The 11,975-nt window shown below is 31.2% G+C and overlaps 2 protein-coding genes across 11 annotated transcripts in view; one reads left to right on the top strand and one right to left on the bottom strand.

The window, feature by feature from the left end:
- The first annotated feature begins 1,990 nt into the window (after positions 1–1,990).
- On the top strand, positions 1,991–3,541 carry LOC116340167 (E3 ubiquitin-protein ligase siah-1-like). The gene is made up of 3 exons (XM_031766467.1): positions 1,991–2,230; positions 2,444–2,628; positions 2,854–3,541. Exons 1-3 carry the CDS (start codon positions 2,087–2,089, stop codon positions 3,353–3,355), a joined length of 831 nt encoding a protein of 276 aa, XP_031622327.1. The 5' UTR covers positions 1,991–2,086; the 3' UTR covers positions 3,356–3,541.
- Positions 3,542–5,058: 1,517 nt separating this feature from the next.
- Positions 5,059–11,975, bottom strand: part of LOC116340044 (whirlin) — a 30,114-nt gene continuing 23,197 nt past the window's right edge. For all 10 annotated transcript variants that reach the window (XM_031766208.1, XM_031766207.1, XM_031766214.1 and 7 more), the window contains 4 exons: positions 9,483–9,566; positions 9,210–9,404; positions 9,017–9,109; positions 5,059–8,934 (listed from right to left, as the gene is read on the bottom strand). In XM_031766208.1, the coding sequence (XP_031622068.1) occupies positions 8,806–8,934; positions 9,017–9,109; positions 9,210–9,404; positions 9,483–9,566 (501 nt within the window). In that variant the 3' untranslated portion in view covers positions 5,059–8,805. The remainder of the gene's footprint in view (positions 8,935–9,016; positions 9,110–9,209; positions 9,405–9,482; positions 9,567–11,975) is intronic.

Here is an 11,975-nt window from a genome sequence, read left to right as displayed (position 1 = left end):
TATTGGTCACCATAAAAAATATTGCGACTCCCAAGTGGAAGCGAGACGACACACTGAACAAATTATTACGCACAATGCATCCGTCGGATTTTGATGATCTACAACTGAATTCGGTTTATCAATATCTATATCGTTTATTTGACGAGAACAAACAACATTCTTTTTTTTATTTTCTGTAGCTGATATACAGATACTTATTTGCACAATAACATCCTTGAATGCGTGTCGTAATTATTATTATGTTTTTCTTTTTAAAAACAAACAGATCGGCATCAGATTATTGACCTGTTATTGACGCCACATAAATATGTCATTTTGCATCAAACGCACAAAATTAAATCCAACCACAATTTGAAATCTCGGTTGCAGAAAAAAAAAAAACACATTCTTTTGGTACACATATTATCTTGAGTTTCATTTTCTTGTGAAATTCGATTATTTTTGAATTAATATGCAACCAAAACGTAGCAACACTGACACAAATGGTGTGACAGTTTAACAAATGGTGTGATCTAACTATTTTTCTTATTAATATTCGTTATTCAAAAATTGATTGGATTACTTGGAATAGATAAGAGCTCTTCATGAATGTGACACGCGAAGAATCCGAAAACTTTTTTTGCAGTTATCCTTATCAAAAACCAATATATGACAATGTTCCATGAGATTTTTTTTGTCTATTTCAATATAACTGATATTTCATGTTAACTAATTTCATCAATACAAAGCGAAAAAAACTCAAACTTTGGAATTATTTTTTAAAATCATTCTTCTGAGATCTAAGGCTCTTTGCATTGTAAAGAGAAAAATGAATCATTTTTCGGATTAAACTACTATCTTTTTTTATTTAAAAAAAAAACCTTCGCAAAATGATACAATATCACTGAGAACACAAATTTTGCTTCAAAACACTATAATGTTCGAAAAATGATAAAACTTTTATTTAACTTTTAAGTGGAGTGGCATCATTCGACGTAGTATAAATTTGGGCGCATAAATTAATCACAATTTAAAATTGTCAAATATGTTGACATTTGTAATTTGTCAAATATGGGGATCACATTTTAAAATTGAAGTGCACGTAGTTTGAGATTGTGTGGGACATTCTCCAACACACACACACCAACATCATCAGTTTTAATTGTCGTTCAATAACAGCGGTCATGCTAAATGCAAATCCATTAGATATACGTAACTCTATCTCCATGCGCGCTGCATCAAATTCAACTAAAAATCAATCAAATAGTTAATGTTTATATATTTTTCGGCATATTTGGTTTATAAATAATGACGCAAAATGGAGAAGCAGCAAGTTTTTCGGCAAGTGGTTACATGGAAAATGTAGTAGACATTCGAAATGCAAATCAAATCAATGGCCAACAAATGGATCACTTATTTGATGAATTAGTAATCAAAACACAAAAATATCGAAATCGCTGGTTGACATCTGAAGCAAAAAATGACGCCATGAAAGATGTGATTGCAAAACAATTGCATGAAATCAAATCGTTGCGAAAACAATTGAACGAAATGTCAAAGAGACTACAAGTTGCCGAAACAACGTCAAAATTGAATGCGATCAAATACAATCGCATGTTCAACAGTTTAAAGTCAATTATTTCGGAGACAGATCCGAACATTGACAATGGCGGCAATAAAGCCACATAATGTTCGAATCAACAAATATCGCTCAGAGAGACATTTGAAAAAGACAACAAAAGAAAAGAACAGTAACCAAAAAAAAAATTGAATCATATTGTATTTGTATGTGTATGTTTGCCAATACACAATCGATTGTTTATTTGAAAAGGAATCGCAATCGCCGGTTTTTTGTATACAGTAACACAATCACGTACAACCACGTATAGATAGATTTGTTACAGTCAATATCGATTGCATTTGTATTTGTATAAATAACTTAGTAGCATTTGAATATACACCACTCAAGTCAAAGACGCTGCATCATCTCAACGCATAGTTTGTTTAAAGAAAAATTCAGTAAAACATTCAAAAATATTATATTGTATATCGTTTTGTCAATTTCACCATTTCATTAAAAATCGAAGAACATTTTCTTTTTAAAAAAATGGCATCATCTATTGAATCACAATCATTAACTAAATTTAAGTGTAATTTTTGCAACAATATTCCATCCGAATTGCAAGTTAATCGATGTTCTAACGGCCATATTGTTTGCTTGCAATGCCGTATTCAGCGTGTATTCTGCAAGGTAATATTTTTATCCACTTTTTTCTTTGCATAAATGAATTGATTTTGATGAATTCATCGCCAATCAATATTTATTCACTATTTATATCGAGTTGTTGTACTAGATTCTTAGAAGTTAGTGTTCTCAAGAGGAATTTTGGCAAATTTATTTTTAAAATAGTTTCATTTTATTGATTTAATGTAAAAAAAAATGAATTTGTCTGTTTCATGACAGTGTTCGTCCGATACATTTGTGAAAATACCAAATCCAATCGTGAAAATTGTCGGATCAACCAAAAAAGAATGCAAGTTTAAGAACGCCGGTTGTAATTGGGTGATTTCAAATGACGGTGAAGATCATCACGCTGAATGTAAATTTCGACCATACAATTGTATTGGTGCTGCATTGGGTATTTGGACGTAAGTATTTTTTTAAATTGTACATAAATTCATTATTACATTCACTTACAATCGAGCTTGATTTTTATGCAATTTTTTCTATTTGAAAGTTTTAAAAATATGCCCTAACCTAGTAAAGCCTATATGCCCTAATGACAATGCATAAATGTCTTGATTGTTTAGAATAAATTTAAGGAAAAAAAAAATTCATTATCTTATAAAAAGAAATGTCCAATTTCATTTCAGTTGCGACTGGATTGGTACTCAACAAGAGTTTGCCGCTCACATGAAGGAACATCATGTAGAAAATGGCAATTTCTTCAAACATTTTACAAACAGTTTCGTTGATTTTGAACCGGATAAGGAATGTGTCAAATTCAATCTGATCAATGCGTTCAATAAATATTTTGCCTTTTTGTACTTGAGTCATTTGGACGATGAAAATATTGTATTCGTGATTTATTTGCTGGGTCGAAAGATCGACGCTCATAAGTATGTTATTGATTTCGAGCTGAAGGCAAATAACAGTCTGCGAAAGGTGAAATTCATCGAGGAATGCTTCACCGATTCGGACGATATTTTGAAGGTTATAAAGGATCATCGTTGTTTTGTTGTACCAAAAACATTAATGGAGTCTTATTCATCGGATGGCAAATTGGAATTTCGATTTGTAATCAAACGCAGAGATGTCATGGAAGTGGAAATCGTAAACCAACATCAATTAATGAACAATTTATTGCACTATTAATTACTATCGTCACCAATGACTATCCTCATTTCATTTGAACAAATTATTTATCCAAAAAACTTCATTCTTTTATAACTTTAAGACACAATCCAATTAGATAATAAGAATACCAAGATAACCATTTTGAAGAAATAACATTGTCAAAAAACAAAAATAAAAACACCTGTCAAATCGTCGAAATAAAAATGCCGTAATTTCCTTTTCATTAGTTAATTTTTATTTATAATAACAATATATAATAACAGAAATAGTTGTTTTGTTGTTGTTGTTGTTGTTGTTGTTCTTAATTGTTCTTCTTTTTTTTGCTCTTCATATAATGTCACTCATCAATAGTTTTTTTTACCATATTTGGCTTAATGTATATATATTTATTTATTTACTTTTATGCAATTAATTATGCACTTGTATATATCTAGATAATGCAAACAAAAGCGTGAGCTTATTTTGTTAGTTTGGAATTTCGCTTGGATCGTGGTTGGAACGTTTTTAACGTTGAAAGATGTAACTTTTCGACCCATTCCAGAGCTAAATTTCCATGTCAAATGGAAGCCAGATCATATGCACAGTTTACAATTAAGATTACAAATTACAGTAGACATTCCATTCGTTTTATTTACTTCCAATAATATTTTTTTCGGCCGTGTAACGAAAATCCAGACCAATGTTATATTAAATTTAGCAATTCATCAAACCGAATAACATTTGGTTATATTAGAAATGAACCTTGTGTTCAGAGCATTGTGACAGCGTTATTGGTTTATAGATAATTTGGTGTTTATATTTGATTTTAAGCATCGTTCTGTTTTACGTTCTCAATTCCAAAGTGACAAAGTAAAATAGTTTCATGATGACGGAAATTGGTTGGTAATTTTTTCATGCAAAACGATAACTGATGGTCAAGAAACATGGCCAAATTTTCGATTCAAATAGCCGAATGGGATCATCACACAATTGTAGAAGGTTGATCCACTGTTTGGCACCGAATTTAATCCGCTAGTTTAAAACTAGGGGAACTGGGCGTGACCATAATATTGTCGCCCTGAAACTGTATGTGGAATCATGTAAGTAGAGTTAAGTATATCATATACAATTGATACTAATGATTGTCGTTTCTCTTTTTCATGTATTCACACCTAAATACCGTAGAAATAACTGAAACTACACACAAATCTGTTCTCAAATTCGACCATGAACATATATTGCCCTGGAAATGGGTGAATTTACGTTGAAAATCGTTCCTTGTTTTAGATCGCGGTCAATTTGCAAAATTTCAAACGATATTAATAGCAATTAACGAAATAACAAAAAAAAGAGTGAAGAAACACATATTGAAAAGAGTGAATGTTGTTTTTCTCTCTTTGTTAATTATTTGGATTTTTTCATCTAGATATTTCAGCTCATCTGGATAACGTTAGGCGATGATACGAAATGAAAACAATAGAAATGATTGTTATAGTTATGGTAGTATATTTATACCTATACAATACAACAATCACTTCTATTGTTTTCATTTCGTATCATCGCCTAACGTTATCCAGATGAGCTGAAATATCCAGATGACAAAATCCAAATATATTGTCTGAATTTGTTTGCAAATAATCTGCTCTTCAACAATTTCATGTCGTGTGTTTCTCCATCTTCCTTTCTCGTTTTCGATTTTGAGTACATGTCAGTTTTAATTGTTTTAATATGCAATCATTTCATTTTTTTTTTTTGGTTTTTCACATCTCTTGTTTTGTTATTTGTACAATGCAAGGATCCACTGAACGCATCATACATATTAATTTTGTGTGTGTGTGTGTGTCTTTTTGTTTGTTGTTGAGAAACTTGTGTACTTTCAATTTTTGGCTCTTAATCAAAGGAAATGAGATACTATTTGGAGTCTGACAACTGATTCTTAAATTCATTTAACAAAACTATGCCAAATGAATGACAATTATATTTAACAATACAATGGTACACAAATGATACTATTTGGTGAGTTAGAAAAGTTTGCTTTGTTAATATTTTTCTAAATTTTTTTTCGGTTGTGAATTGTGCGTAAATAAATCTCAGCTGCACAATACACACCCCAAAAAAAAGAAGCGAAAAATTAACAAAAAAAGAAGAAATTAAACTAAAATTGAATGTGTACATAAATATCATCGTGTAAGAGTGTATTTGTGTGTAGTGTTTGAATTTGATCAGTGTACATACAGTGTGTGTGTGTATCTGTAATGTATACTGAATATTCATGTGGTGCCCATGCCGTCCAGATGTTCCATTCGATGAATGTTCCTGTGGAACTGTGCAGCGATTCATCCAGAATGGACTTTAAATCATTTCACTTGAATTGAAACAATTGAACGTTTTCGCATTGTGCAAATATGTTATCGTTTCTTTCTTCGTATGTGAGTCGTCGATTTCTTTCATTCGAATCTGTTCAATCGTTTGTTTATGTGAAATCTTTTAAAGTCCAGAATGATCAATAAAATTTCGATATTATTTTCTTATTATGGTGTTATTGGTTATTGAATCACTTCATTTATTGTTCGCGTCTTTTATCGTGTACATGTATGTGTGTGTGTGAATATGTGTTTTAATCACTTTTCATACTCTCTCTCATGGATTGTGTTTGGAGTTTGTGTTTTGTTTCCGCAAACGCGCGCGCGGCTACTAGTAAATTTGTTTGGTTGTTGTTTTTGCACATTTAGTTTTTTTTTTTGTTTGCTTAATTTGGCTGTTAAAAACAAAATGTACGCTCAAAACGGTCAATATGCTGTATTTGCCTATGTACGCTAGCTTGTTCTCTACATATTCGTTCAGTTGGGATAGATTTTGTATCGTTATGTTGCTTTTTTTAATCTTTAATTTCTTTTTCATTTTTTTTTTGTTTTTTTTTTCCTGAGTTTTGAAATGGGGTATTATGGTGTATTGATGAGTTTGGATTGTGTTTGAAATATATATTCGATGACAGAAAAATGCATTCCTAAAATCGAAGCTCTGAAGTGTTCTGTAAGTGATTGATTTATACGATTTTTAAAATTTAAGTTCGATTTATTTCATCTTGCCTATATCAAATCGAACGGTGTGGGGTGTACGCCTTTCTTTGCAATTTAAAAAGGAGTCTTAATTTTAGTATTTCATTTCAAAGCGAAAAAAAAACCATCCACATGAAATGTTTGAATTAGTGTTGTTAGTGAATTGGACTCCGAAAAGTAGAATTCGAGACTACCGAAGAGCTTTCAATAATTCAATGTATTTTTTTAGATGAAGTTAATTAAATCTAGTTATGCGAATTATCAGAGTCCGACTTCATGCACATGTGAAATCTTAGCCATTTTTTTCCTGTTGTTGTCGAATTGTGATTAAGATGTGAGACATTTATTACATTACTGTCTATGTGTGTCTGTGTGTGCAATGATTAATTTGCCAATGAAATCGGTAAAAAAAGAGATTATTGATCTCTAAAATGATTTTGTTTCGATGGTCCTGTTTTTGAACTGTCTATGTTTTCATCATTTGTTATGAATTTTATTTTGTTTGTTCATCACTTGTGTGTTTTGGATTTTTATCATTTACAAAAATATAAATCGATATTTTCTTGTTCATTAAATGCAACGCATCTATATATTGTGTGTGTGTGTGTATGTGTGAATAAATTTGCGAGAAAAACTTTAATAAATCGAGTTGTGTGATTAAATTGTATGAGTCTGGTTTTTTTTTTAATGAGAATTTACAATTTTTACAATTTATTCCATTTTTAAGAAAAAAAAAAACAACAAAAAACGATACCATTTGGATTCATTTCATCTACTACCGATCAACTACTATACTATACTAAATTGCTACAAAATTTAAGATTATCGCAACAAAAATCTCAAATTTTCTGAACAATTGCAACGGAAAACAAACCATTTTGTTTTGATTTTGCATTTTATGAATTAACAACATTTCAAACTTTTTTTAACTTTTAAAATAATGCTTGACTTTTTTTCGTATAGTGCAAGGTCTTCATTCTTCATACAAAATGTAATAATCTATCAAATATTCATATACGAATCTCAGAATTCAGAGGAAAAATCTTCGTAGGTAAAGCAAAAGAAAAGAAAAACCAATGAGTGTCGAAGTTGGGAATTCATTATTCATACATGAACTACCTTTATGCCTATTGAATTCAAATATGGAAAATTTAAAATGAAATTAAAATCACTTAATCATAGCAACTATCAACTGTTCTTCTTTCATTTAAACAGTTTTCTGTACACATACGGTTTTAAATGAAAACTCAATGAACAAACGTAAAACATCACACATTTTGTTGTTGGAAGAGTTGTTAAATTAGAAAAATAAAACGAATGCTCTAAATATATCTTCGCAATGACGAAGAAAAATAATCAATTTTTATATCATCGATATTTTGAACAGTTCGATAAATATTCGAACTGTGATTTGTAACATTTGTAGGTGAGTGCAAAGCACAAGTATAACGTGTGATTGTGTTTGTGTATTTGTGTGATAAAAATTGACTGGCAACAAATATCTACTTGTGAAACTACATTACAAAAAAAATTATAAATATAATGCTTCAAAGTCTAGCAATCCCATTTCATGTTGTTGTTGTTGGTTTCATTTTAAATTTTCTAATAAGAAAACAACATAACGATAAATTTTCTTTTAAATCTTTTTGTTTTAATTGATTGCTCTGATTTCGCATTTCCTAATTGATAGCAAATTTCATAGATATTCACATTGATATTTTGTGATTTTTTTTTTGTTATTTGGTTAAGTTTTGTTTGTGGAGTAATTCGTAATGAATGGCTTAAGCGAAACCCCCAATTGAAGGAATTATAAAATGGTAGATTTTTTTTTACATTCAAAAATTCAATTTATATGAATGTACATTGTTCATGGAATTTAAATTTTTTTTTCGAATTAAAATTGGAAAAAAAAGTGAAAAAAATTTACTTTTCGTATTTCGTTTATCAAATTCTTGATTAAACAGACTAAATTGCTCGAAATCCATTTAAAACTATTTGCGTGCAGAATAGGCAACTTCAAACGTAACGGTAGTAGTTCATTATTTATTTATTTTTCATTTTCTTCGTGTTTGAATGGGAGATTGATTTACTGAGATGAGTTTTTGTTTGTAATGTTTCAGGCTTTTGTGTATGCTTTTTTTATTAATACAATTAAGCTAGCGATACAGCGCATAGGTTGATAAAAATTCGTTCCGTCTTAATATTTTAGCTAGTTTTTTTGTTGTTGTATTTATCTTTTTTTTTGTTCGGTGATGATTCACATGTTAATCACCTATATTATGGTGACCACAACCACCACTGTCACTGAAAATGTTACACGTGACATTTGGTTTAGCCGCTATTTTCTGTTGATGATGTTTTTGTCAAGTCAATACCACACTGTTGTTGATCAATATCCGCAGGATGGCTGGCCGGCAGGGCAAGCAAATGTTAGGCCTCTAGAAAAATTAGTGCAGTCGGTTTAGGTTCCAAATTTGATTTTTTCGCTTCAACCACTAAAAATGTAATGTCCGGCTTATCCGGATTGGCAAAGCATTCGGCGATAAGGCGTGCAACATCCTGCATCAAAAACAAACAAACAATTTTAATTTTTTATATTTTTCGAAAAAAAAAGCCAACAAAAGTATGGACAAATGTTCACCTGATGATGCATTCCTTCGACTTTATTACCATCAACTTCAAGAATCAATTGGCCGACCTCTAAGCCACCAGTTTCGTATGCGGCTCCATGTTCCTAAAAATCAATTCAAAGTTTTTTTTTTATTATAGAAATTTTTTCAAAGAAAAAATCCTTGTCGCCTTTTTCAATGGGCATTTAAAAAAAATCAATTTACATGGATGTTGATGATTCTTGGTAATGGATGTTTCGTATTTGCACCGCCTTCAATAGCAATTCCTAGTATTGGTTTTGTCTTTTTAACGGTAATATGTAAATTTCCTCTATGATCAGGTACGACGTGTGGATTGTGTTCGTGATTTGGATCGTTTGATAATCCATTTGGATGCTCACCCGACAAACGCTGCATTGACTGTAATACGCAATAAAAAAGAAGATAAACAAAAACCAAAAATCTAAATCAACCATTTAAATATTCGACAGTATGTACCTGATGCCTGCGTAAATTGCCACCAAGTAGATTTCCCGATTCTTCTTTCATATCAAAACTTCTAGACAGTTTGTTTGCTAGTTCCTGGTCGTTTATGTCGCCAATCAAACGGCCAATCGAATTAGGATTTTAAAGGGGGAAAAGTGAAGGAAAAACTTATTTATGATTCACAGGAGTGCCAATAACACAAATCTTGATTCACCAAAATAAAATGAATTGTGTTTTTTTTTTTTTTTTTTCAAGAATCAATCATCGAAAACAAAAGAGATTTTAATCTTTTAATGGTCGAATTAATAATCGGTTTTCTTAAGATAAAATCTAATTATTTTATTTGATGAACATCAAAATTATGAATTTGCTTTAACACATTCGAACGACGGGTTTGAATTAAAATTATGTAAAAAAACTGATAATGTGAACGACGTTAAAATAAATGTATATATATTTGGCGATAATCGCATTTCAATGAAAATGACATTTTTTTAATTGCGTTTCAAATATGTTCGTTTGCTGAAACGTTTAATTTCACGCCTGAATCACATCCAATTTTCATCCAGTGCATTCGGGCCTTTCCTTTTTCGTCAACGATTTCATTTCATGATTTCGAAAAATTCAAGCCAAAGCGCCGCAGGAATGAAGACGAATAATGTATATTCAACTTTAGATTCAACTATGCAAATGGAAAACGCAAAAATATGAAAATTAAGGGAATAAATACCTCTCTACTTATGGTGACAACGAAAATATATATATTTATATATAGAACGAAACACACACATTAAATGGATGAATATATAGTGAAACCTACTCGTAAGATCTACTCTGGCTTCGAATATATATTATATAAATACTTTGAAAGTTAATTAAATTCGATGATCATTGGACTTACAAATCAAACAGAAACAAATTTTCTAATTTGTCCATAATTATTATTAGACACTAACCCAAAAGGGGAAGGGGATAATATTCACAGCGATATTCGATTCGATAACAGTAAACCAGCACACACAGAAACAAGTATTCGAGTACGCTTACTTGCACTTGCGGTGTTAGTAGAGGCTTTACCCCTCAAAATGAGTTACGCACTCTATTTAACTCTATTTTTGGTGTTAGTTTCATCGAAGTAAACGCATCACAGTGAAAAAAGAGAGTGCGTAACTCATTTTGAGGGGTAAAGTCTCTACTAACACCGCAAGTGGGAGTAAGCGTACTCGAATACTTGTTTCTGTGCAAGAATATTCAATCAAAATATACAGGGTGGGCCAGAATAACTGAAGGGTTTTTACTTAACATTCTTACGACTGTACAATGACTTTTGATTCACTCGGTCTTGCACCGCTATGTTTGTTGATCCTTAGCCTAACTATTATGATAATGCGTATTTTTATTCATTGTTTATTTGAGACGTAATAATAATGGATGTGAAACATCAGATCATCTTAAAGAAGCGATAAGATTACTGCCTAAAATGATAAAAAAATAAAATTCACGTAAATAAGCGTATACTTTCCACTTAGTCCGTTGCAACGGAAAACAAGTTTGCATAGAATGCAGCGCCAACTTTATGTGAATTTTAATTTTTATCGTTTCGAAGCATTGATATTTTCCTACAGCTACAAAACGAACAGGTTTGCATGACATTTATTAAACGTACTATCAAACGATACAAGGAACGTGGAACTGTCGATATACAAAAGAAACCCGGGAGAAAAAGATCCGTTCGTACAAAAGCACTCATCAAACAAGTCAAAGCCAAAATTCGCCGAAATCGCCAAAGAAGTGCCAGAAAGCTGGCTCAAGAGCACAATATTAGCCGGTCTTCGATGCGACGTGTTTTAAAAGAAGCAGTGGAACAGTGGTTACGAACAAATTTGGCCGATTTCATTGACAAAGATTCATGGCCGCCATCGTCTCCCGACTTAAACCTATTGGATTTTTTTGCTTGGGGCTACATGACATCGAAGCTCAATAGTCTAAAGATTACGAAGGTTACCAATTTGAACACATTCAAGAAGAAAATCGTAAAGATTTGGAACGATATTCCCATGAATGAAATTCGTGCCGCGTGCGACTCGTTTTCAACACGTCTGAAGCTGGTAATCAAACAAAACGGTGCAAGAATCAAATCCAAAGGCTAAAATCCTACTAGAAAAAAAAAATATATAATTCATTTTATTCAAAAATTAATTTTTTAGAGCCAAAAATACATCCTTCAGTTATCCTAGCCCACCCTGTATATACATTGATACCGAACAAAAAAGTAACGTTTTTTTTTTTTTTTTTAAATCCATTTTAACATTGAAAAATGTAACCCATTTTGGTGGTCATTTTCGTGTGAAATAGGAGATGAATTATAGGCATACATTTCAAATAAATACAGATTCCACATTTTACAACATAAATGTGAACCCAACCCAACATAACGTCAAGTTTTAATTTTGCATTTTAATTCGAGTGATTCATTTGTCGCAGAAAAAAATAAACAATTTTTAT

This window comes from Contarinia nasturtii, unplaced genomic scaffold (genome assembly GCF_009176525.2).
Source record: "Contarinia nasturtii isolate CC-2019 unplaced genomic scaffold, AAFC_CNas_1.1 Cnas_scaffold_630, whole genome shotgun sequence".
Taxonomy (NCBI): domain Eukaryota; kingdom Metazoa; phylum Arthropoda; class Insecta; order Diptera; family Cecidomyiidae; genus Contarinia; species Contarinia nasturtii.
This window is presented reverse-complemented; position numbering and strand designations above follow the sequence as displayed.

Excerpts from the sequence above, each read along its gene's own strand:
- LOC116340167 (XM_031766467.1), top strand. The coding sequence starts at position 2,087 with ATGGCATCATCTATTGAATCACAATCATTAACTAAATTTAAGTGTAAT. Across the intron at positions 2,231-2,443 it reads TTCAGCGTGTATTCTGCAAG|TGTTCGTCCGATACATTTGT; the intron begins GTAATATTTTTA and ends GTTTCATGACAG. Across the intron at positions 2,629-2,853 it reads GCTGCATTGGGTATTTGGAC|TTGCGACTGGATTGGTACTC; the intron begins GTAAGTATTTTT and ends ATTTCATTTCAG.